General features: G+C 41.5%; 1 protein-coding gene across 1 annotated transcript; it reads right to left on the minus strand.

Annotated features, from left to right (window-relative positions):
* Positions 1-6,656: 6,656 nt before the first annotated feature.
* On the minus strand, positions 6,657-24,904 carry LOC117349170 (calfacilitin-like). Its single transcript, XM_033922288.1, has 4 exons — positions 24,455-24,904; positions 22,214-22,296; positions 13,981-14,063; positions 6,657-8,138 (listed from the first exon to the last, which is right to left on the minus strand). The coding sequence occupies exons 1-4, from the start codon at positions 24,643-24,645 to the stop codon at positions 7,698-7,700; spliced, it is 798 nt and encodes a 265-aa protein (XP_033778179.1). The 5' UTR covers positions 24,646-24,904; the 3' UTR covers positions 6,657-7,697.
* Positions 24,905-26,059: the final 1,155 nt, after the last annotated feature.

Here is a 26,059-nt window from a genome sequence, read left to right on the forward strand (position 1 = left end):
GGAAAAAAAAGGGAAAGAGAAAAAAAGGGAGAAGAGAAAAGGAAAAAATAAAGGAAAAAAAATATAATAAAGGATATAAAAATGCCTTTGAAATTTATGTATAAGTTATTAATAGATTTTTTATAGAGTAATGGGGAAGGTTTGGGAAATACATATAAAAGATTGAAGTTTTTATTTCTTGTATGTTATATGAGATACTAAGGGTTAGATGAAAAAAAAAAAAGGAGGGGGAAAAAGAGAAGAGGAAAAAAAAAAAAAAGGAATAAAGAAGGAAATATATATATATATATTTTTGTCTTTTCATTGCTAATAAGAAGTTATAGGGAAGCGGGTAGATTAAGTATGATGTTGCCTGTGGGGAGTTTTCCTTTTACACAGTCAGTATGTGCGTTTCGAAGTCTTCATTTATGATGGGGGTGGGGAGGGAGGGGGGATGGGTATTTGGGAGGGACAGAGAAGGTGGGGAGGGAGGGTAAGCTTGTATTTTGGTTTAAGGGAAAAGGAAAAGTTTATAATATATGTTTGAGAAGGATATATTTGTATATTATATTTAATTTATATAATGGGTTTTAAAATTTTTTCTTTGAACGTAAATGGCCTCAATCATCCAATAAAAAGGAAAAAGGTATTGTCATATATTAAGCAACAAAATATAGATATTTGTTTTCTGCAGGAGACACATTTGTCTGGAATAGAGTCTATGAAGCTGTCAGATAATTGGATAAAGCAATGTTTATATGCACCAGCGATAAAAAAAGAAAGCAGGAGTAGCAATATTAATTAATAAAAAATGTCCAGCAACATTTAATATGGTTAAAGCAGATCCTCAAGGAAGGTGGTTACTTGTTGACATGAGCATGGGCAATAATACAATGGCGTTACTAAATGTGTATGCCCCTAATTCGAATCAAAGTGAATTCTTTAAATCTCTACAACAATTAATTTTGCCACTGGCTACTACTAATTTAGTGGTGGCAGGGGATTTCAATGCTGTTATAGATCCAATAATGGATAAAAAGCCTAGTAGAATTATGAAATCAATGGGATTAGATAATTTGATACAATCATGTAATTTAAAAGATATATGGCGTATTCTTCATTTTAATGATCGGGAATTTAACATTTTGTTCACATGTTCATCAATCGTTTTCAAGAATTGATTATATTTTTGTTTCAGATCAGATGGTACAGCAAGTTGTAAAAGCTGACATAGAACCAATAGTAATATCTGATCATGGTGGTGTGTGGATAGAAGTTAACTTAGTAGATCAAGATAATTCCAAAACTGTATGGAGGTTTGATAATACATTGATTGCTGATTCTAAATTTTGCACAGAATTTCAGAACAAAATTAGTGAATATTTCTTGTTTAATGATTTAGAGGAAATGTCGATTGAAATTTTATGGGATGCTTTCAAAGCAACGATGAGAGGACAAATTATATCATATTCTGCATATAAAAAGAAACAACTAAGGAAGCAATTTAAGTTTGGAAAAAGAAATTAAAAATTTAGAATTAAAATTGATTAACAAATGGGAACAAGCTACATTTCAAATATTGTTAAAAAAAATGTGAATATAATGAGATTTCCTCTGGATTAGTAAAGAAAGATATTTTTACTCAGCAAACGTATTATGGTAGTACAAATAAGGCTGGAAGACTATTGGCAAATTATTAAAAAAAAAAAAAAAAGGAAGGAGAAAATAGGTATAATTAAAGATGAGTTAGGGAATTCTCATTCTCAAATTGGAAGTATATTAAAACAATTTTTGAAGTATTATAAGGCGCTGTATTCTTCTTAGTCTTATTTAAATAAAGAGAAAGATGGGTTGGATTTTTTGAGTTTAGTTGAAGGTCCTAAGATTCCTGATCATATAAAAAGAAGTTTAGATGAACCTATATCACTAAAAGAATTACAAACGGCATTGAAATCCCTTAGAGCTGGGACCGCTCCAAGTGGAGATGGATTTACAGTAGAGTTTTATAGAGAATTTCAAATTTCCCTTTTACCTTATTTAATAAAATTATATCAGGATCAACTGAATAAAGGTTGTATATCAGGCACTATGGCAGAATCTTTAACTATTGTTTTGCCAAAGCCAAATAAAGATCCAACATTGGTTTCAAACTACAGGCCTATATCTTTAATAAATGTAGATGGTAAATTATTAGCTAAGATTTTAGCATTAAGATTGGCTAAAGCTCTTCCGCATATAATAGGAATGAATCAAACTGGATTTGTTGCTCAAAGACACTCTTCTAATAATACTAGACTGGCATTTCAGATGTATTATTTAACAAAACAAATTAATGATCCGGCTTTTTCGGTGAGAAGCTGAGAATGGAATTTCATGTATCAAGCTATGGAGTGGTTTGGTATTGGATCCGGATTTATACAAATGATTCAAGCACTGTATAGCTCCCCCAACTGCTCGTTTATACATAAATAATAATTTTTCAGATGCTTTTAAATTGCAGAGGGGAGTTAGACAGGGTTGTCCATTATCTCCTTTGCTCTTTGATATAGTTCTTGAACCCTTGTTGTTAGCTATTCGACAGGCAAAGGACATACAGGGTATTCCATGTGCTGGAGTGGAATATAAAGTATCCGCTTATGCAGATGATATCTTGCTTCATTTGAGGAATCCGGAAACAACAATTCCATGTCTACTGGAGGTAATAGATACATTTGGAAAATTCTCAGGATACAAAATAAATTGGACTAAATCAGAGATTTTACCTTTAAATGTGCATTGTACAAAAGGTATACTTGATTATTTCCCTTTTATTTGGAAAGAGGATGGAATAAAGTACTTAGGTATTTGGTTGAATAAAACACCTAGAAGAGACAATGAGAATAAATGAAAAATTTTTATTACAAAAAGTAACAGAGTTGTGTGAGCAATGGAATCCTTTACATTTGTCATGGTGGGGAAGAGTTCAAACTGTTAAAATGATGATTTTGCCTGTAGTTTGTTATCAATTGGGAATGATACCAGTGTTTTTTCAGGGGTCTTTCTATAAAAAATTAAATAGTATTCTGGTTAAATTTATTTGGCTGGGTAAAATTGCAAGAGTGGCTCTAGTGTCTTTGCAAAGACCAATTGAGGAGGGTGGGGTAAATTTTCCCAATTTTTATAGGTATCATCAGGCCTATATCATGCGCCAAGGTATGTATTGGGTCCTCTCAGAGCTTTTGGAACAACTACCAGAGTGGTTACGGGTGGAGAGATCACTTATCTTTCCACTTAGGCTTGATCTTCTGCTTGGTATAAAAGTGCCTAGAATACGTAAAGACAATAGAGTATTAATGGATACTTGGAAAACATTAAGATTTGTAGACAAATTAACTACTGATTCTATTTTAAAATCGAAACAACAGACTATTTGGGTAAACTCCAAGATACAAATAGGTGGGTTTAAGGTTGTCTGGAAGGATTGGATTAAAGCAGGTATAAGATCCTTAACGGAAGTAATTGATAATGGTAAGCTGCTTGATTTTTCACAATTGCAACATAAATATGGTCTGAATAAAAAACAAAGTTATAAATGGTTGCAATTGAAGCAGGCTATTCAGGTGGGGTTCCCTGAATGGAAATCTTTAAATGATCATTACAGCTTAGAATTCTTATGTTTCCAGGCAGATTTTCTGGGACACCAGGCCGCAAAGTGGTATAAAATTATATCTAATTATTTGAATAAGAAACCAAAAAATGGATTAAGAGATATTTGGAGCATTGAGATTAAGCATCAGATTAATGCATCTCAATAGCCACGTATTTGGTCTTGGAGAATTAAAGGTACGATGTCGGCATCTATTAGGCAAACATGGTTCTTCTTGTTGCATAGAGCATTCTGGACCCCTACTAGATTACAAAAATTAGATTGCTCTAAGTCTAATAGATGCTGGCATTGTAAAATTGAAGTTGGAACTTTAGACCATCTTTTATTTTATTGTCCATGTATTCAGGCATTTTGGATATCAATCTGGGATCAAGTTAACCTAATGATGGAGAGTCATGTGGCATTGTCCTATGACACAGTGGTTTTTGGAATGTGCATGAGGGCTAAATGCCAAATATCTGCAGCAAACAATAAATTACTGATGATTCTTACTGGTGTGGGAATTCAGCAAATAACGACTAATTGGAAAGACTGTTCTAAACTGAATTGTAGTTTTTGGTGGAACTCAGTATGCCATATGTATAAGATGGAAAGATTTCTTGCAGTACAGAGGGGGCATTTTAAAAGGTTTCAGGAGGTGTGGAGGCCATTAATTGAATATTATAATGATTAAGGTTTATTCTTTTTCCTTAGGGGATAATTTGTAGAAATGGGGGTGGGTGGGGGGGATAGGATAATCCAATTAAATAGCGGTATATTTCAACTGATTAATGGATATAAGAAACATGGTATATATGTATGAATAGAAAAGGAAAGGGGGTAAAATTATTGGAAATATGTTGTTATGAAATATTAGGGGATATATGTACTATGATGAGATATATTTGTTGTGCATTAATGTATATAATAAAATGAAAAAAGAGTTTGAGGAAGAAAGGGTGGGGGGAGGGATAGGTTAAAGTATGATTAATTGTATTAAGGAAGAGGGATGTCTAAGTATGTATATGTTTGGATAGATTATTTTATTGATATGGGAAGGGATGGGAGGTGGGTGGGGGGGAATTAAAACATGTATAATAATATTGTGTAAGAATGTCAAGTGAGTTATGTGAATTAATTGTAATAATATTGTACACTTGTTGAGAGAAATAAAAAGGAATAAAGATTTGAAAATAAAAAAAAAAACATCACTTTTTGTGAATTAGAAGCTGACTAAAATACAGGACACAAAACTAAATCATTTTCCACTTGGAAAAGGGTCAACAGTGGAGTGCCCCTAGGGTTCATATTAGGTCCTGTATTGTTCAACATATTCACAAATAATTATCTGATGAAAAGGAGAACCATGTGAAGTGATCAAATAACATTCTTATATACTGCAACAACCTCGTGGTTCTGTGCGGTTTACAGATCAAGAAGTACTAACAACATAGTAGATCATAGTGAATTAATATTAACCAAAAAGCAACTACTGGAAGGGCAAAAACAAAATATTTGCACCCTTAGCTCCTATGGAAAAAACATGGATGCTAAATCTGAAGATGATACAAAATTAGGCAAGGATATTAAAATAAAAGAGGCTTGTGATGAATTACAGAAGAATCTCAGTAGGGACAAGGAAATTGGGCATCTAAATGGCAAATGAAGTTTAATGTGGACAAGTTAATTATATACAGTATATAGGGAAATAATCCTGGGTGCTCAGCTAGGAATCAATAATATGAGTTTGATTTTATGTAAATGTAATGTAAACCACTTAGATTTTATTGCAGTTTTTGGGTCAAATTCAAAAAATTCAAATTTCTTTATCCCCAGACTGCTTTGTTCTCAGGCAGGTCCGTGGACCCACTATATATATATAAAGACACACAGCATACCCTGAAGAAAGCCATAGTATGATGGCTGGAACGTTGGTTTTTTTTATTCAGATGTAGCAAGACCCAGAAAACTACCACAATCAAACACTTATCTAGTTTGAGATCCACCAGGCATTTGAGACCTGGAATGGCCATTCCTGGAGCCAGAATGTGAGTCTTGCTGGACTTTAGTCTCACTTAGCACAGCCATCTTGTTGTAATACTTTGACTATTTTACAGTTTCTTTTTTAAATCTTATTTTACCTCCTACCTTCTATATCAGGGGTGCCCAATAGGTCGATCGCGATCGACCGGTAGCTCACCAAGGCAAAGTGAGTCGATCATCCAGGACTCCCTTTGCCTTGGCGATCTATCGGGCCGATCAATCTTCCTCTCCCCGATGTCAATTCTGCCGTCGGAGAGGAAGTTCGGGCCAGCCAATCGCTGCCTGGTTGGGCGGAACTTCCTCCGACGGCAGAATTGACGTCGGGGAGAGGAAGATTGATCGGCCCAAAGCAAAGAGAGCATGGGGTGGTGTCAGCTTTGGGGCGTGTTTGTGGCCATTAGTGGCGTTTGGGTCCTGTTCCCCGATGGCAGCGGCAGTGGCTTGGGGAAGGGCAGGGAGAAAGAAAGAAAGGGGACAGGCAGGGAGACAGAAGGAAAGAAGAGAAACAGGAAAAAAAGAAAGGGGGCATGAAGAGAGAAAGAAAGAAAGGTCAAGGGAGAGAGGAAGAAAAAGTTGGGGGAGGGAATGAGGTGTGGAGGAGAGGAAGCATACAGGCTGAAAGAAGCGAAGAAAGATTGGATGCACAGTCAGAAGATGAAAGTGCAATCAGAGACTCATGAATTCACCAGACAAGGTAGGAAAAATGATTTTATTTTAAATTTAGTGATCAAAATGTGTCTGAATTTATATCTGCTGTCTATATTTTACAATACGGTCCTTTTACTAAACCGCAATAGTGGTTTTTAGCGCAGGGAGCCTATGAGCGTCGAGAGCAGCGCTGGGCATTCAACGCAGCTCCCTGCGCTAAAAACTGCTATTGTGGTTTAGTAAAAAGGGAGGGGGGTGGGTATTTGTCTATTTTTGTATGGTTGTTACTGAGGTGACAGTGCATAGAGTCATCTGCTTTGACCTCTTTGAAAAAAACCCCGGAATAGGAATGACAATTAACAATTCTATGCGTACAGTGTGCGTTGTGATTTTTTAAAAATTTTATTGTTGGTACATCATTTTGACTTGGTCATTTTAAAAGTAGCTCGCGAGTCAAAAAAGTGTGGGCATCCCTGTTCTATATGAACTATATTAGAGATTTTCATATCATCTGGAAATAGGCACACTTCTCTTTCTAGCCTGTCACTGGTCCCTAAGTTTTCTGATGATCTTGTTCCCTTCAGAGCAGCTTACTTGTATATTTGGGTGATCTTAGGTCTAGTACATTCTGACCTGATGAAGAGAACAAACCCTTCAAAAACCTCTCAGATTTATTTTACGTAGTCAGAAATAAAAATGTCTTTGTCAACAGTCTGCCTATTGTTCTTTGTTTCTACTTAACATCAGCAGGCTTAATTATTCACGCATTAAAAACTGAAATGTTTATTTCATAGTGAAACAGGATTGTCATTGCTCTGTGTTCAAGTCACACATCCTGCTGTAATCCTTGCAGATGCTGCTTTATAAAAATGCCACTCTGCTCTCTGTAATATGATCCCTGTCTATGTGATTTTGCAATAAACCTCTTCAAATCTCCAAGCTGCCCAATAATTCATACCCAAATAGACTTTCGCATTCCAACTGGTGGTCCATAGCCCCCAATAAACAGTTTATGAAAAATAAGAAACCATTTTCACCAGTTAGTTCAAACTCAGATTCTGGGCCACTTGGCTTGTGTTCCTCTTGGATTTGATGTTTCTGACAATGTATTTTCCAGAAGATAAGTACTCCTGGCGCAGAAGGACAGTCACTTTTTATTATTAAATTTTCCAGAGATTCCAGAGGAGGGGAAAAAAGTATAAGATGTATCACAAACAAATGCAGAAGTTGGTGATGGGAGTAGGTAACTTTGGCTTGCAAGAGTCAGAAAAGGACCTTGGTTGGTTCCTCTAATTACCGTGGCATGGCAATATTTTGCAACATCCCTTCTTCCAGAACTGTTTAAAAAAGTTGTGAAGTATGCCAGGGTCTCTAGCGCTGACACTGGCATTTTAATTTCAAATCAGTCACTTAGAAACTTCTTACTGTAACGGTGACTATTGCTGTTTTGTTTGAGATGATCTTTAAACCATGGGAGAAAGTCAGCTCGGACCAAGCGATACAGGTAGATCAATATCATTATATCCACAGAGCAGAGAGAAACAAGTATCAGCCAATCTACAAGTGAACTGTAAGTCAGCAGAAGAGCCCCAGCCTGCTGCTGTTGGAGTATCTTGTGCATCAGGAAATTAGTGAGATAGAGCTGGGCCCCAAGACGGAAGCAGACGAAGGTGAGCAGGTTGGTGTACTTGTTGACCCTATAGAAGACAGAGTCCTGGGCGTTGCTGAGTTTCAGGAGCAGACGTGTGTGTAAAAAGACACTGTTCACTTCCACAAAGAGAGAGATCACCCCACCTGCCAGGTAGTGACGGGTGAAGGCAGCATACAGAAAGGGAGGTGCCACCTGAGAAGATAAAACACAAATAACTCAGGGCCAGATTTTGAAAACTAAAACCTGCCTTTATCGTGCTCACTAAACGGTTCTAGCCGATTTAGCATGCATGTATTTTAGCGGCAGATTATCAAAATGGCTTACAGAGGTCTTTTCTGAGTTTTCTAGCAGTCTCTAATACTGCCATGCAAATGTAGTACAATGAGGTCATTAATACTGAAATGATTACTCCAAGCGATTCTCTATAATTGCTGAATGATTCTCTAACCTTGTTGTGCCACATTTGCAGCAAACATTTACTGACAGGTCTGAGCTGTCATTGTCTTACTTTCTGACCAGTGCCTGAGCGACAGGAAAGTAAGGCTTGATAGTTCAGATCGCCCTCTCCATGCAAATTAAAATAATAATAATTTTTTAAAAACCCAAATTGAAGTTCGGCAGGAGAGATGCTCACTCTCCTGCCACGTCGTCGACACTAACTCCACAGACCCCTGGCAGCAAGAAAGATGACCAATTTCTCCCGCTGCTAACCAACACCGCCCCCCCCCAGCAGCGGGTACGATGCCCATGCTCTCACGCCGCCAAAAAACTTTCCCCCCCTCCAGCAGCGGAAGAGATGCCAAATCTCTCCCGCCGCTGAGAAACACACCGCCCAACCCCCCTTGACAGCGGGAGAGATGCGCATGCTCTCCCGCCACCACACAACTCCCCTGTGCCTCTGATGACCCCTGCCCTCTCCCCCTTATCTTACTTAGATGGCTGGCCGGAGGGATGCCTACTCCCTCTGGCCAGCTGGCCCGCCTCTTCAAAATGGTGGGCTTGCCCAGATGCGTAAGGCCATACACTTAAGAGGAGCCTTAAACAACCTGGGAGGAGAAGGGTCACCATTTTTGAAGAGGCGAGCCAGCTGGCTGAGGGAGTAGGCATCCCTCCAGCCAGCCATCTAAGTAAGGGCGGGGGGTCGTCAGAGGCGTGGGGGGGGGTTGCTTGGCAATGGGAGAGCATGGGCATCTCTCCCTTTGCTGAAGGGGGTTGAGGAGTATTGTTTGGCTGCAGTAGAGATTGGGCAACTCTCCTCTGCCAGGGGGCGGGGTAAGGGGTGTTGCTTGGCGACATGTGTATTGTTTGGCAGTGGGAGAGATTGGACAGCTCTCCCGCTGCCAGGAGGGGTGTTGCCTGGCGGCGGGAGATAATGTGCATCTCTTTCACTGTCAGGTGGAGGGTTACTTGACTTCGGAGGCTCAATTTGTTATTTTTTTTTTTTTTGGGGGGGGTTGCATTTATTCTGCACATGTGCTCATTGCTTTCACCAGCGATGGGCACAAGCAAACTTAGGCTACTCTCCGCCAACCTCATTTGCATGAGCGTTTTTTGAAGAATGACTTGTTTTTAAAAAAATCGCTACTATAACAGCTGCAACAGCGGCCCATTTTTTTACGCAGATTTTTGAGAATCCAGCTTCTTTAGGTGCTGCAACATCTGCCTGACCTTAGTTAAGACTGGTATCTCACAACTTACAAGACAGAACTGAGAAACACAAGAATGATAAATAGCTGCAAATGCAAGACACAAGGAAGGGTGGAAAATGCACTCTGCAAGAGGCACGGCACTTAGGAATGTTGCTGAATGCTCTGAATTGGGTTTATAGGCTAGCATTTGTGTGTAAGTCTACTCTTAAGTGGATTTATATGCCTACTGTTGCATGTTCTGGGTGTGTTTCTTGCAGAGGAAAATGTCGAGTTCTTCTAGCTACAGACGCTGTGGTTACATAAACCACAGCCCCACCTCTGTCTCACTCCACTGACTGATCTAGAGGCATCCAGACTGGCAAAGACATAGGTTTTATATTTAAACAGCAATCTGCCAAGGAAATAAACACCCTTAAATTACTACATAAACCTGATATATTCTGTTACATCGCCTAATTGGAAACAATTTCAGGACAATAGAGTAATGAGTATTGCAAAACCAGCAGGGTAAGAGAGTGCCGTCATTTCTTCAACTTATACAAAATACTAAACAGCTATTTTGCAGCCTAAGGGTATCCATAAACTAATTCCAGTTCTTTTTTCCAGATGGCCAAAGAAATACATAGCCTAATGGTCAGCGCAGCAGCCTGGGTACGGGGATTCAGTTGCGACTCTGGGCAAGTTACTTAACCCTCTATTGCCCCAGGTACAAAATAGGGATCTGCAAATAATATGCAAACTGCTTTGATTGTAACCACAGAAAGGCAGTATATCAAGAGAGGTCATGTGGATAGGGTACATAGGCTTTGGACATTCCACCTCTTCAGACATAGGTAACGGAAAGAAAAGAATTTGTACAACATTCTCTGACCACTGCCTCCGATAGTATTAACATTGACAGAGGAGAGAGACCAGTCTCATCCATGGAAAATTAGGTGAAAGGGAAACATGATCTGAAATAATGCAATGTTTAATGTGAATATTTATCATAAAAACCCAGGGGTCAGTTTTTAGCTGGCATGGCAACTGTTATCAAGTTAAATGCCAAGTGCCATTATAAGAAGTAGCAGTCCTGAATATACATATTATAATGTCATAGGGCTAGACCCATATGTTTAGTTTAGACCTAAATACTTAAAAAAAACAATTACAACATACCTCTTCACCTAACTCCCCTGACTCCGTCCCCTTCAGGATCCTCTCCATCCCCACCCGTCCCCGTCAGGATCCTCTCCATCCCTGTCAGGATCCTCTCCGTCCCCACCCATCCCCGCCAGGATCCTCTCTGTCCCCGCCCGTATCTTCTCCGTCCCCGCCAGGATCCTCTCTGTCCCCGCCCGTCCCCGCCAGGATCCTCTCCGTCCCCGCCCATCCCCATCAGGATCCTCTCCGTCCCCGCCAGGATCCTCTCTGTCCCCACCCGTCCCTGTCAGGATCTTCTCCGTCCCCACCCATCCCCGCCAGGATCCTCTCCGTCTCCACCCGTCCCCACCAAGATCCTCTCTGTCCCCACCCGTCCCCGTCAGGATCCTCTCCGTCCCCACCCATCCCGGCAAGGAATTACCTCCAACCCTGCCCGTTCCCATAAAAAGCAGCAATTACTTCTGACAGGATCATCAATTCCACAGTTTCTTTTGTGTTTGCACTGCTGTTTTCCTTGTGGAATCTCTTTTGTGGAACCCTTTTTTTGTTTTCTGTTCAGGTAATTCACTTATAAACCCCCTCTTTTACTAAGGCTGACGTGTCCATTATATTATATGGATGTACCCTGCTTCCAAAGCCTTCCATCCCTGTGGGAGTCCCGTTGGGTAGAGGGGGGTCCCCGTGGGAGTCCCGTGGGTTAGGGATTCCCGCGATCCCCGTGCACACCTCTATATAGAAATCAAGACAGAAGCCAATTAGTGCATAACTTTTGTCCCTGCCCTTAGCCCCTTCTCAACTTATTATATTTATGTATTGTTTTAACTTTGTGAATGTTTTATTGTAACCTACTTAGATTACAGAGGTCCTTTAATTAAAGCGTGCTAAATGCTAACACATCTTTAGAATATAATGAACGCATTAACGTTTAGCGCACGCTAAAACAGCTAGCGCGCCTTAGTAAAAGGACCTCGTAGTTAATGTAGGATATAAATTTGATAAATAAAAATGAATAAAACTTCTATAGATATATTTTGGCTGTATATTGACTAGTGGTATGTGCCTGTAATTGCACTTCATTGGTGGTCCTTCAAAAGGGGTAGCATCCTTTTCAGATCCCCAGACTTGGCCTTCCCCTAATGCGGATGAGGCTGGACTCATTTGGAGCACTGGTCTTTGACCTAGGGGCCGCCGTGTGAGAGGACTGCTGGGCAAGATGGACCACTGGTATGACCCAGCAGCAGCAATTCTTATGTGGAAGGCACCAGAGGCTGCCTTCCTAAGATGTCCTTTCACTAAGCTGGTTAAAATACAGTACCCCGAGGCACAGTAGTTTCTGCATGTGCGTTTGCTGCCCACACACTAACAAATTTTGTAATTTTTTAGCACTGGAAAAATAGGTGAACTAATTGGTTAATGCAGCTACATTGCTGTGCACTAACCGATTAGCACAGGGTTAGCAAATGAGCCCTTACCACCTACAAGGCAAGTGTGGGTAAGTGCTCACATGCTAATGGCCACACGCTAAGGAGGAAATTAGCAGCAAATATTGACAGGTGTTGTAGCATATGTGTCTTACGTCATTTTCATGTCGTTTCTATGTGGAAGTCTGGTCATCAAACAAAACTGAAAATTATTCAGAAACACTTGCACGTCAACTTACCAATCTGGGAGCAAACTTTTATTGCAGTTTGCCCTATACCTTATTTACCATGGACCCCTGAGGAAGGCGTGTTGTCCGAAACACGGACCGTGTCGGGTCCCTAGGTTGGTAATAAGGTTGTATATTCACTGCATTCCTTTTTTGGTACAATAAACATTGCCTGCATCCTGTACATAGTCTGCAGTTCGTGTTTTGTTTTTTGCTTGCTGCTTGATATACTGCAGACCTCGTTGGATTTCCTTTTTTGTTGGCGGAAATTAGCATGTGGCCATTATTGCTGAAACAGAATAAAAATCAGCTATTTCCCAGCTGTGCTAAAAGTGTCCTTAGTGTGCAAGAAAGACCCATGCTGGGGATAGTACAGGCTACTTCTTAGCGCTGCTTAAGAAAAGGGTCCCTAAGTGTTTTTGAATATTGAACCTATAATCTTTACTACTAGGTAAACAAGGACAAGTGAGAACACAGAATAACATCCGGTGCAAGTCGGAAACCATTCCAGGCAGAAAGATCTGCACATATTCAGGGTTTACGTTTAAACAGGATATTTTGGAAGCTTGGGAACTGTAATAGGAAATTTAATTTGTTGTTGGTCTTTGAATGGGGTTGGGATTTATGTAAAAACGTGTAAGCAAATGATCAAACAAAGGGCCTGTTTTACAAAGCCACGCTAGCGGCTGCAGCGCAGTAACGTTCCCGAAGCCCACAGAGATTTAAAGGGCTTAGGGGCTGTTTCTGCGCAGCTTTGTAAAACAGGCCATAAATTAAAACTATCCTCCACTTTGTAGCATTACAAAAGCAGGACACCGTTATTTCAAGCCCTTTGGATCTCTGACACTTGTTTAGCATTGGTTTAATTTCCTGAAATCTAAATAATTAAAAGTTGATGCAGTTTCCTGTATTGTTAAACATTAGGAGAAGGCCAAGTCTGGGGATCTGAAAAGGATGCTACCCCTTTTGAAGGTCCACCAATGAAGTGCAATTACATGAACTTCAAACTCTCATAGAGGAGACATACTTTATAGTACAGATAGCCTGGTGAAGAATTGTATTTTCTGTCCGAAAAATATGGTACAGCATCTGCCCTCTAGCTGGAACCCCATCAGGGCTGGCTGAAAAGGGTTATGGTGTCTACCCCCAAATCTTAAGCTTTCTTCTCCCTCTCCAGACTCAGCATTTCTCCCCTTCTCTCTCCAGTTCCTAGTCCGGCATTGCTCCTTCTCCTTTCTCCTTCCCCTGCTGTCCTCTAAACATTACCCTGCTTGCCGGTAGCCCTGGGTCTTCCATCTGCTGCAAAGTAATGTTTAGGAGGGCTGGGGGGGGGGGGAAGGAGGAGGGAGGGAGAAAATAGAGGGAGCAATGTTGGACTAGGGACTGGAGAGAAAAAGGGGAGAAAACCTTAGACCAGGTGAAGCACTGGGGTTGGGGATTTCAGAGACCTGTATCTCTAGCGCTTTGGGCTAGAGCCTCACCTGGTCCAGTGGGTTGAGCCAGCCCTGGACTCCATATCTATTACATCTGATTTCTGCCCAGGCCTATGTTATCTGCAGCATTGAGCACCTTGGTGTTTATGGCCAGGATTTACCAGTATATGATGCAGAAGAAACTCCCAGGATGCTTTAGACTGTCCACTTAGGATGATGTCAACAGTATCCAGAATAAAATAACCTAGAAAAGACAGACAGAGAGACCTCCTCTCAGGATTATGACATCTTGCTTTCTGGATTATAAGCTATATGTAAAAACTGGATACTCCCAGACCAGGGACAGCTCATTCTAAACATGTCTTTCAACCCCACTTCAATACTCAGAAGACTTCCAAACCAGAGACATGAGATAATTATAATCCTCAAAGACTCTCAGCTTCTTTTTTTTCTAAACAGGGTCTTAGATTACATTACCTGCTTAGTGGTGAGAGTTGGTGATATAGCAATGCTTCCCACTCATTTTGTGGCTGCAATGCAGCCAAATAAAATTTGTTTGACTCTCCTGCAAGTGCAGAATAATGATTGGATTTATCCTTTTTGATATACCACTGTTGACAAAAAGTATTAAGCAGTGCACAAAACACAAACAATTTAAAAACACGCACAAAGCGGTGATATTGCACAATACAGCATATCTTAAATAATACATAAACAAATACAAAGCAATTATGCTAATCGACACAACATACCATAAGCAAAATAACAGGGTTAGCCAGCAAAATCAGTTAAAAATCAATGGAATAACTTGTAATTTATAGCAAGCACAACCTGCAAAATCAGATAGAGTTCATAAAATAACCTTGAAAGTACTGTTGAAACAAGTTGAATTTTAATCATCTTCCGAAAAGCTGAATAAGAAAGATCACTGTAAAAATTGTCCAGCAATGAGTTCCAAAGGGCAGGGCCAGGCTAAGAAAAATCCCTAGTCCTTGTTGACGAAAAGTCGAATTGCTTTAGGACCCAGTAATTGAAATTGATCTATGGAGATCTCACCTAGATTGTCATACTAAAGGCAGGTTTTGGAAGCTCTGTGCTCTAGACCAGTGTTTTTCAACCTTTTTTGGGCAAAGGCACACTTGTTTCATGAAAAAAATCACGAGGCACACCACCATTAGAAAATGTTAAAAAATTTAACTCTCTGCCTATATTGACGATATATAAAGTAATTCTCTTGAATAGGAATCAAATAAACACAAAGATAGTATTTTATAATTACTTTATTATGAAATATTAAGTAAACAGAATAGTGAAAAATTATAAAATACTTTATTCAGTGCGAAACCTGGGCCTGTTTGGCTGAACACAAAGCTGATATTCTGGCTGGAATCGAAGAAAGACACACACGTAGCTCTTCGTCAACAGCTCTCAGTCTCTCTCTGTATTTGGTTTTTATAGCATACAAAAATAGACAAATATACCCTCCATCCTTTTTATTAAACCACAATAGCAGTTTTTAGCGCAGGGAGCTGTGCTGAATGCCCAGCGCTGCTCTTGACGCTCATAGGCTCCCTGCGCTAAAAACCACTATTGCGGTTTAGTAAAAGGTGACCATATTGTAAAATATAGACAGCAGATATAAATTCAGAACTGTGCATAGTAAGTGAAGGGAAGTTTTCATCTCTGGGAATTTACCCAGTTAACTATTAAGTTATTTGGGCAAATTCCTTTGAAAACTGTGGTAATACTGCCTCCACTTTGCTAAATTCAAAATAAAATCATTTTTCCTACCTTGTCTGGTGATTTCTGGTTGCACTTTCTTCTTCTGACTGTGCATCCAATCTTTCTTCCCTTCTATCAGCCTGTATGCTTTCTCTCCTCCACACCTCATTCCCTCCCCCAACTTTTTCTTCCTCTCTCCCTGACCTTTCTTTCTTTTTTTCTGTTTCTCTTCTTTCCTTCTGTTTCCCTGCCTGCCCCCTTTCTTTCTTTCTCCCTGCCATTCCCCAAGCCACTGCCACTGCCGCTGCCATCGGGGAACAGGACCCACCAATGGATAACAGGCCCCAAAGCCGACGCCGACGCATGCTCTCCCTGACGTCAATTTTGCAATAGGAGAGGAAGTTCCGCCCAGCCAGGCAGCGATTGGCTGGCCCGAACTTCCTCTCCGACTGCAGAATTGACGTCGGGGAGAAGAAGACTTATCGGCTCGATAGATTAGATCGCCAAGACAAAGTGAGTCCTGGGTGATCGACTCACTTTGCCTTGGCGAGCTACTGGCGCCCCTGCCTCGGGCCCCCTGTCAGCTCCGGGCCCCTGAATGCAGGACTGGTAGTACTGCCCTAATGGCGGCCCTGCGGCACACCAGGCAACATCTCGCGGCACACTAGTGTGCCGCAGAACAGCGGTTGAAAAACACTGCTCTAGACCAGTGGTTCCCAACCCTGTCCTGCAGGACCACCAGGCCAATTGAGTTTTTGGAATAGCCCTAATGAATATGCATGGCACAGATTTGCATGCCTGTCACCTCCATTATATGCAAATCTCTCATGCATATTCATTAAGGCTATCTCAAAAACTCGACTGGCCTTGTGGTCCTCCAGGATAGGGTTGGGAACCACTGCTCTAGACTTGTTTGTCTCAGATGGGGAAAGGGAGTGCAGGTTTTGGATGAATTTTGGTCTTAGACCTCCATTACTTTCTGCTGGAATTTGACTCCCCAACCCTGATATCCTGTCTTTCTGTCCATATTAGATTGTAAGCTCTTCTGAGCAGGGTCCACCTATTGAATGTCAAATGTGCAGCATTGCATACACTTTCAGTGCTATAGAAATGATAAACAGTAGTAGTATATATTAGCCAGGTACGCCATCTTTTCTTCGGGGCCATTGCTATGTGGCTTTGTAAAACAGGCAGTAAGTTATCATAGCCACATCCAGGTGACTCAGCAATAGCAATTTTCAAAAGCCATTTACCTGGATAAATAAGGTGTCTGAGAATGACCCACCCTTTGTGCAGAAATCAGTAAGACATGTACATGTGTAACAATTAGACTTAGAAGGGCCAGGGCCAGTTACTTAGGAGGTCTGCAAGAAGCAGGTCACAGCAAAACAATAGACCTTTATGGCCACAAAAACTCAAAGATCCATCGGCACATATTTTTACCCACAGTAAGAGGGGGGGGGCAGTTTTCAATATAGTCCATTTATCTGGAGCATAGCTTTTGGAAATTTCCCGTGATACTTATATAAGTATAAGGAGTAGCCTAGCAGTTAGTGCAGTAGCCTGTGAATCTGGGGAACTGGGTTCAATTTCCACTGCACAAGTCACTTAACCCTCCACTACTTCATATAATATGTAAACCACTTTGAAAGGTAGACTATCAAGTCCTGTTACTCAGTGGCCACGAATTTGGTCTTGGAGGATGAGATGTACAGAGTCTGCATCTATGAGACAAACTTGTTTTTTTCTGTTACACAGAGCATTCTGGACCCCGCTGCGTTTATAAAAATTAGATTGCTCTAAGTCTAATAATTGTTGGCACTGTCATCTTGAAGCTGGTACATTGGATCATTTATTGTTGTTTTTTTTGTCCTCGTATATAATTTTTGGAAATCTATTTGGAGTCAAATTAATAATTTACTTGAGAATCCAGTAGCACTTTCATATGATACAATATTATTTGGTACATTAATGAGGAAAAAGAGTCAAATGTCCTCTAAAAACAATAAACTTTTACTCATAATGACAGAAGTTGCCATTCAACAAATTACGAAAAACTGGAAAAATTATGATAGATTAAGTTATAATTTTTGGTGGAATTCATTGTGCCATATTTTTAAAATGGAGAAAATATTAGCTATTCAACAGGGACGTTATAAAAAATTCATTGATGTTTGGGAGCCATTAACAAATTATTGTAAGGATTGATTATAATTAATGATTTATTTCTTCCTCTTTTATTTATTGAAGTATAGGGTGGGGGAGGGTGGATTAATTTCAAATTATCTGAAACTAAGGTTATATTGGAGGGAGGGAGGAATTATATTATGGTTCAACGGATGAATGATTAATAAGAGATATTAAAGTATACATGATTGTATTATAAATCACTTGTTGAAAGTTTAAAAACGAATAAAGAATTTACTACTACTAATTATATCTGTAGCGCTATTTGACATACATAGCACTGTATATATTATATGCAGGTAATTTCTCTGTCCCTAGTGGGCTTACAATCTAAGTTTTTGTACCTGGGGCAATGGAGGGTTAAGTGACTGTTCTGAGGGGGTCCCGATTGTTCCATTTAAATCCTGCAATTACATGGAAGAAGGGGGGCCCACAGGTCTGAAATTCAATTAGGGGAGAGGCACAAAATTGAAGGTTCACCTAGGGCTGGGGTGCCCACACTTTCTTGGCTTGCGAGCTACTTTTAACCCTTTCAGGACCATAAGGATCGTAGGCCAATTTTTGTGGTTTTGACGACATTTTTATGGTAAAAAGGGCTTGCAGATGCCAAAAAATTGATTTTTTTTGTGAAATATCATTATTTTTATTTAAAAAAAATCACACTTCTGGCTTATGGACAATGTGGCAAGTGAATCTTCTCGTCAATCTGGCAACGACGCTAATGAATGAATGTCGGAACCAGTTTGTTTACATAAAGGCAGTATCATATGGAATCCGTACATATCAAATTTAGAACTGTAGACTATCCCAATCAAAATTTATAGGATTTTAAAGTTATGGGACAAATAGGTCCCTTGGTCCTGAAAGGGTTAAAATGACCAAGTCAAAATGATCTACCAACAATAAAATTTAAAAAAATACAAAGCAAACTGTACGCAGAGAAAAGGTTAATTATCATTTATATTTGGAATTTTTTCAAAGAGGTCAAGGCAGATGACTTTAAAATATGCAATGTCACCTCAGTAACAACTAGACAAAACTAGACAAATATACCCCCTCCCTTTTTACTAAACTGCGATAGTGGTTTTTAGCGCAGGGAGCTGGGCTGAATGCCCAACGCTGTTCCCAACGCTCATAGGCTCCCTGTGCTAAAAACTGCTATCGTGGTTTAGTAAAAGGGGACCATAGTGCAAAATATAGACAGCAGATATAAATTCGGGCACATTTTGATCACTAAATTTAGATTGTAAACAAGTTTTATTGACTGAAAACAGGCGGAACCATAGAAAAACAGTCAAAAGACATCAAACAGAGGCGGGATATCCGCAGAACATTACAAAGTCATATGTCATTTATACCCACCCATGAACCCCAGAAGTCCCAGAAATCTCTTCCAAACCGCCCTCCAGCCCCCCTCCCTTTCACCCTGCAAACATGGAGAGGGATGCAAAGGTATCTCCCGGGCACATGGGAGGTCGAAGACCCCCCGTAGTATGAAAAGCCCCCCAAAATGGACCAGACCTGCCAGTCCCAGGAAAAAAAACAAAAGAACATACATGGTTCCCCCAGGGTCTGGACTCTGATTACCCCAGGGTATTCAGCAAGGTTAGACACCCCCTCCAAAAAACCCAGACCCCCCCCCAACACTCCCCAGAACAGAGAGATGCGATTGATCACTAAATTTAAAATAAAATAATTTTTCCTGCTTTTGCTGTCTGGTGATTTCATGATTCTTTGGTTGCACTTCCTTCTTCTGACTTTAAATCCAATATTTCTTTCTTTCTGCCTTCTGCATGCTTCCTCTCCTCCAGACCTCATTCCATTCCCCAATCAACCTCCAGACCTCATTTCACTCCCCAACCAACATCTCTTTGTCCCTCCATGAGTCCAACTTTTTCTTCCTCTCCCCTTGCCCCCTCCCCTTTATTTCTTTCTTTTTTAATAAGTTTTATTGAATTTTCACAATGGCAAATATACCAGATAGTCAAATCCCCACCCCAAAACATAAAGAGTCATACTGGTACTCTTCAATATAAGGCAATACTATCCAACCAAAAATTTCTCTCCTCCCTCCCTCCCTCTTTCTTTCTTTCTCCCTGTCCCCCTTCTTTCTGTCTCTCTCCCTGCCCCTCCTTCTTTCTTTCTCTCTCCCTGCCCCCCTTTCTTTCTTTCTGTATTTCTCTCTCCCTGTCCCCCCAAGCCACCATTGCCAATTTCTCCCTGCTTCCCCAACACCAGGCGCATACAAGCGCTGGGCCCACAGCCTTTCCCCCCCCCCCCCCCGACGTCAATTCTGACGTCGGAGAGGATGTTCCGGGCCTACCAGGCAGCGATTAGCTGGCCCGGAACTTCCTCTTGGGGGGGAAGGCTGTGGGCCTGGCACTTGTACATGCCTGGCCTGGCGTCGGGGAAGCAGGGAGAACAGAATACAAAGGCAATATGAGTCTATTGCTAAGCCCATCGACTCGCATTGCCTTTGCGATCTACTGGTTGATCGCGATCGACCTTTTGGGCACCCCTGACCTAGGGTAACTAACACTCTTGCATGGGCCCCAAGATGGGGATTAGAGAGGGGGAGAGGACAAGGCATGTAGTCATGCATTTTCAGAACTGCACTGGTTTTCCAGGGGAACTGTATCCACAAAAAAACGCAGGTCCAAATTCCTGTTGTACTTTTTCAATGGATAATTTTCCATAGAAAAGTATTGGTATGCGCATTTTCTCAACTACTTGCATTGTTTTGAAAATTGCTCCTGAGTCCTGACTGTACTTGATTACTACTATTCAATGAATTATAAACCACTTTGGGTGTATCTCTTCATGAAAAAGGTAGTTAATAAATCTAAAATAATAAATACATAATTACAAGCATGTAGGAGACCAACCAAGCATAGGAACCAGCTCTGTGAAAGCTTGGGGTGTTAAAAGCACCCCCAATATACTTTCCAGTACAGATTGTTTATCTGAACCGAAAAGCTCCAAAATGCAAAATTTGTCACTTCATTTATATTTGAAGGTCCCATAGTTTGGAACAAGTTTGTGTTTGAAGTGCTTGAAGAGATTATTATGTTCTTACCTTGATAATATATTTTCCAGTGAGACATTCTAGACATATGGGTTATCTCCCAATGGCCGCGTACCATATGCATAAGGAATCCACTCCAGATTTTTTCTATAACTCTGCTCTACTTCATTGAAGAGAGTTGAATGGGGACAGAAATCAAACCCATCCCCATCTGTCCCCGCTGGAATTAAACTCATCCCCATAAAATTCAAAAGTACTTATTTCATTTAATTATGCTACAGAATTAAAGGCTCCGATAGAGCTCCTTTTACAAATAAGCAAAGACACTTTATTAATTTGGGAAGAATACATACTTTGTGAGGACCCTCAAGCTATGTCAGCTGAGGACTTCCTCTGAAAGTGGCCGAGGGTCCCTTTTGCCAAGATTAGCAGGCAGATGCAGCATCCCTGGTTACTATGCACCAGCCACAGCAAGGGTCAGAAAGTACTTCGAGAGAGAGATCCAGGGTGCATCTCTCCCATCCGCTCTATTGCCATATCCAACATTTCTCTCTCCTCATTACCTGGACCATATGCAGCATCTTTCGTCCATGCCCACCAGCCCCATGCCCAACATTTCTCTTTCTATTACCCCTTTCCAGCACCATGCCACATCTACATTCCTCCCTCTTGCATCCCTTTCAATCTGTCCCACTGTTCCCTCTCCACCACCATATCCAACATTTGTCTCTAATCTTTCTCTTCCCCATGCATCTCTACCTCACTCCTCTCCCTCCCTATGCCCAACAATTCTTTTTCTTATTTTCCCCATGTGCACCATCTTTCTTTCCTTCTCACTCACACACCCATGCCCAACAATTCTCCCTTTACATTCCCTCCTCCACCTCAGCATCCCTTTCCCTCCCTCCATACTATGTCCTAAGTTCGTGCCCCCTCCCTTCCTTCTGTGCTCAAAAGCACTGACAAGCTGCAAGGGGGAGGAGAGAATGGCAGGACCCTAGTTTTTTATTTGTCCACATTATCTGCCCTGTTCTTGATATTTATATATAAGCTGGTCATTAGATGTATTTTGGTGTACCTTTTTTTTTCTTTGCTTTGTGAGGGGAAATTTGTTGTGAGTTATGAGTTCAGCAACCCAATAATGTTCAACCAAACATCAAAAGGAGAGTCCTCTGATCAAGTTTTGAGGTAATATGAAAAGGTCCCCAAGGAATGCATGGAGGAAGTTTGAGAGGTACCCCTAAACACAGAGGGGAGGGGGTAAGGCAGGGAGTGTTGCAGTTAGTCACAGCTTCCTTCCTTCTGCGAGGACAAGTTTAGAAAGGAAATCCAGGCGGTGCTATTTTTAGCCTATATTGCTCTTACTGGACAGTAGAGGTATTTCCCTCAGTCCCTCTTTTTTCTTCTTGTGGGTTTAATAGCAAAGTTACAGGTTTTACCAGTTAGATGTGGGAACCTACCAGAGGTGAGGCAGATCAGAAGGTGCGCAGAACCAGAATAGCCATCAGCAACGTCCGTCAGTATCTCAGAGGTCTGAAACACGCTGAGAAAGGAGAAGCAGAAGAGATTTCAGTACAAATTGTAGTGATTCATATATTCCAGGTTCAATTGCACCTGGATGTTCCTGCAGCTGAATGTGTACAGGAAGGGGCTCTACTATTACTCTAGGCCCATAGAGGTAGGCAGTTCCGGTCCTCGAGAGCCACAGGCAGATCAGGTTTCCAGGATATCCACAATGAATATGCATGAGAAAGATTTGCATCTCAAGGAGGCTGTGCATTCAAATCCGTCTCATACATATTCATTGGATAACTCAAATTCTTAAAATCAGCTATTAAATATTTAATACAAACAAGCATTATCTGAATCAATTCAATGTTAATCTTGGTTCATAGACAAAGGTGCGCGCCAACAACTGAGTGCAAGATGGAGGTGCGCGCCGAAGAAAAAGACTGTTTTTAGGGGCTGCGATGGGGGGTTTTGTTGGGGAGCCCCCCCCCACTTTACTTAATACATATCGTGGCGGCGTTGTGGGGGGTTTGGGGGGTTGTAACCCCCCACATTTTAGTGAAAACGTAACTTTTTCCCTAAAAACAGGGAAAAAATTAAGTTTTCAGTAAAATGTGGGGGGTTACAACCCTCCAAACCTCCCACAACGCCCCCACAACGTGGCGCGATCTGTATTAAGTAAAGTGGGGGGGTTCCCCCCCACACACCCCGTCGTAGCCCCTAAAAACAGTCTTTTTCTTCGGCACGCGCCTCCGCGCTGCGCTCAGTTGTCTGCTCGCGCCTTTGTCCCGGCGCGCTTTTGACCTGACACCGTTAATCTTATCTCCCACAGTTCATTTCATTACAGTACTTTTAAAACTTACCAATACTTTTTTTTTTTAAATCTATTAATTTTCAAAGCTAATAACAAAATAGGCACTTAAATTCCACTAATAACAATGCAGAAAATAAATATCCCTCCCCTCCCATCCAACAATTTAATCAAGAAATGAACCAGAAAGATATCCCCCCCCCCACACACACACCCACCCTGTCCTGGATATGTATAAAAATAAAAAATAAACAAAAAATTTAAACAAAGACAACTATGTTGAATTAACAAAGGATGTCAACGGGCCCCAAACCAAATTAATTTGCTATGCCCCAACATATCCACATTCATCTTTTCGTATTTATACCCTAAACATAAATCGGCCCACCAAAACGGAAAGTTGAGGCGATCTCAATTTTTTCCAATTACGGGTTATCATTTGCATACCTATCCCTGTCATAATCAAGAAAAGCCTGCCTTTGTAGCGACCCATGGGAGGCTTGATATGCAGCAATGTTCCACATATAATTGCCTCATACGTCAAAGGGATTGATGATTCCAGTATACAGTTAACCTGTCCCCATATTGACCAACTTACCAAGACTTAATTTATTAATAAATATCAGAATAATTCAGTCAATGAACCTAATCCCCATCACTCACACTCACTTCCCAACTTTCACACACATACACATTCATATATTCATTGTGGATATCCTGAAACCCTGACCTGCCTATGGCTCTGGAGGCTAAGTCACTATTTTCAAAGCTAAGTTATTTCTTAAAAAATACTAAAATTATTAAAGCAATGACAGTGTTAGCATAGCTTTTTTGGGCTAGCACTTAATCCATTGAAAGTTTATATCTTCCAGAGTCAATTCAATTTTTGAACACTGCTATGATTGGGTGGTGAGGCGGAGTAATCAGCCTTCATGTCTCTGAGCAGAGTTCTAAGAAAAGAATTGTGAATGAGTAACTTTTGAATTCATTTTGTGTGATGATGCTTTAGTGACTTTTCCAGGTCTTATTTTATGGCTCTGGAGGAGCAGAATTGCCTAGCCCTGCTCTAGGGCAACCTGCAGAGGAGCTGCTAAGAATTCAGGCTAAAATGAAGCCCCTTATTCATATTTTGTAAGAAAATAAGCATTGGCTCCTAGAACAGGCGCCTGTATCATCCACCTCCCCTCACACTGTAGCGTCTGATCATAGCTCAGCCTTCTGGGGGGGGGGGGGGGAATAGAATTTTGTTCTGACTTAAGTTGCAGATCCAGTAATCCTGCCTTAAACCTCCTCCGACTGGATCTCGCTGTAACGGCATTGAGTCTCACCCCAGATCCCTGTTCTCCCCCCCCCCCCCATCATTCTCCACCACTGCACTCACCAGGCAAGCGCCCAGGCGCCCGTGAGCAGGGAGTGCACCAGGGAGACACTCAGGTTCCTCCATCGCCAGGCTCGCGTCTCATCCCTGGCCACGTGCTGCGGGAGCGGCAGACGACCGACGACCCCGCCGAGGGCTCGGAATGCCAGGAAGGAGCAGAGCACGAGGAAGGCAGGGTACTGCTGGAGAGCCATCTGGGGTGGCGGGGAGAGCAGAGGTCTCGCGCCGGAAAGTTCTCTCGCGCGCGCTCACCGCGGCTTTCGCTGCCTTCCCCGCTCCTCGCTCGCCCTCATGCTCCCTTCCTCTTTCCGAGTCGGGCCGGGGACCTGCCCACTTGAGCTGTTCGCTTCTCCTCAAACCCTCCTCTGCTCCTCCCTGGATCCTAACTTCTGCAGCCCGCCAAGCGGCCTACAGATGTCCTCCCCGGGAGGTGACGAAACATCCGCGCCACTTTTTCTTTTCTACTCCTTGCTTTTGAAACGGTTCCTCTGTCCAGCGCTGATGCCCTCCCCATGTTGCAACCTGTGTGACCTGCCTGTGCCCCTTCTCCCATAACGGTCATGAGAGGTTTCTAAACCTTTAGTAACCAAAAAAAAAAAAATTTTTTTATTTTTTTTTACAACGAATACCAACATTGACACCGGTTTTCTCTATGGTACCCAGGTACTCGGCAAGCTTCTCTCAGCTGCAAAACCAGTTTCGGATTCGGAATCTTTGATAGCTGCAAACATCCGGGAAACCCTGCTCTGCTTGTGCTTCAAAATAGCACAAACCAAGCCTCAGCCAGCAGTCACTGGTATCTATCCTTCCATGTTCTTCATCTGTCCTTTTGTTGCATCTTTTGGATAGATACATCTGGATCTCATTTATCCTTTCTCCTAATAGTACAAAGTGGTTTATTTTCACAATAATTTGCCTAAATATTTCTGCTTTCACTTTTATTTCCATTTCACAGCTGTTCTAATCTCAGTGTTTCACTCACAGGTCTGGTTTTGGGGATACCATTCGTTCCTGCTTGAAGGATCCTGATCACCCTCTCTGGGTGATGCCCCTCATTCTTGGTAGAGAGGTCTTTTTCGCTAAAGGCAAGTTCGACCACGTCTCCCCACGCCTGTCCAAACTTCACTGGCTCCCAGTTCACTCCAGAGTCCTCTTTAAATGTGCCTGTTTAGCTTTCAAGATCCTACATGGCATCCTCCCTCCCGTTATCCCACTCTTCTGGAACTCCTCTAACCCTAATTCTACTAGATCCTCCCCAAAACTGAAACCATCATTCCCCTCTGCAAAAGGAACATCCCTCCCCTTTAGAACCACAGAACTCTGGAACAACCTCACATCCCCGCTCAGAATTTCAAACTCCCTCCAATCCTTCCGCAAACACCTGAAAACTTGGCTCTTTTCAAAAATCTAACACCTCCCGCTCTTTGGTACCCTGTCCCTCTTTATCTTCCTAGCTCCTTTCCTATAACCCTTCATTGTAGCTCCTTTTCAACCTAACCCTGTAAACCGTGCCGAGCTCTATGCTTGTGGAGATGGCGCGGTATACAAACCTAAGGTTTAGTTTAGTTTAAGTCTTCCAGGTCTGTCCCATCACAAGACACGGGTTTC

The sequence above is a fragment of the Geotrypetes seraphini genome, chromosome 15 (genome assembly GCF_902459505.1).
Source record: "Geotrypetes seraphini chromosome 15, aGeoSer1.1, whole genome shotgun sequence".
NCBI classification, from domain to species: domain Eukaryota; kingdom Metazoa; phylum Chordata; class Amphibia; order Gymnophiona; family Dermophiidae; genus Geotrypetes; species Geotrypetes seraphini.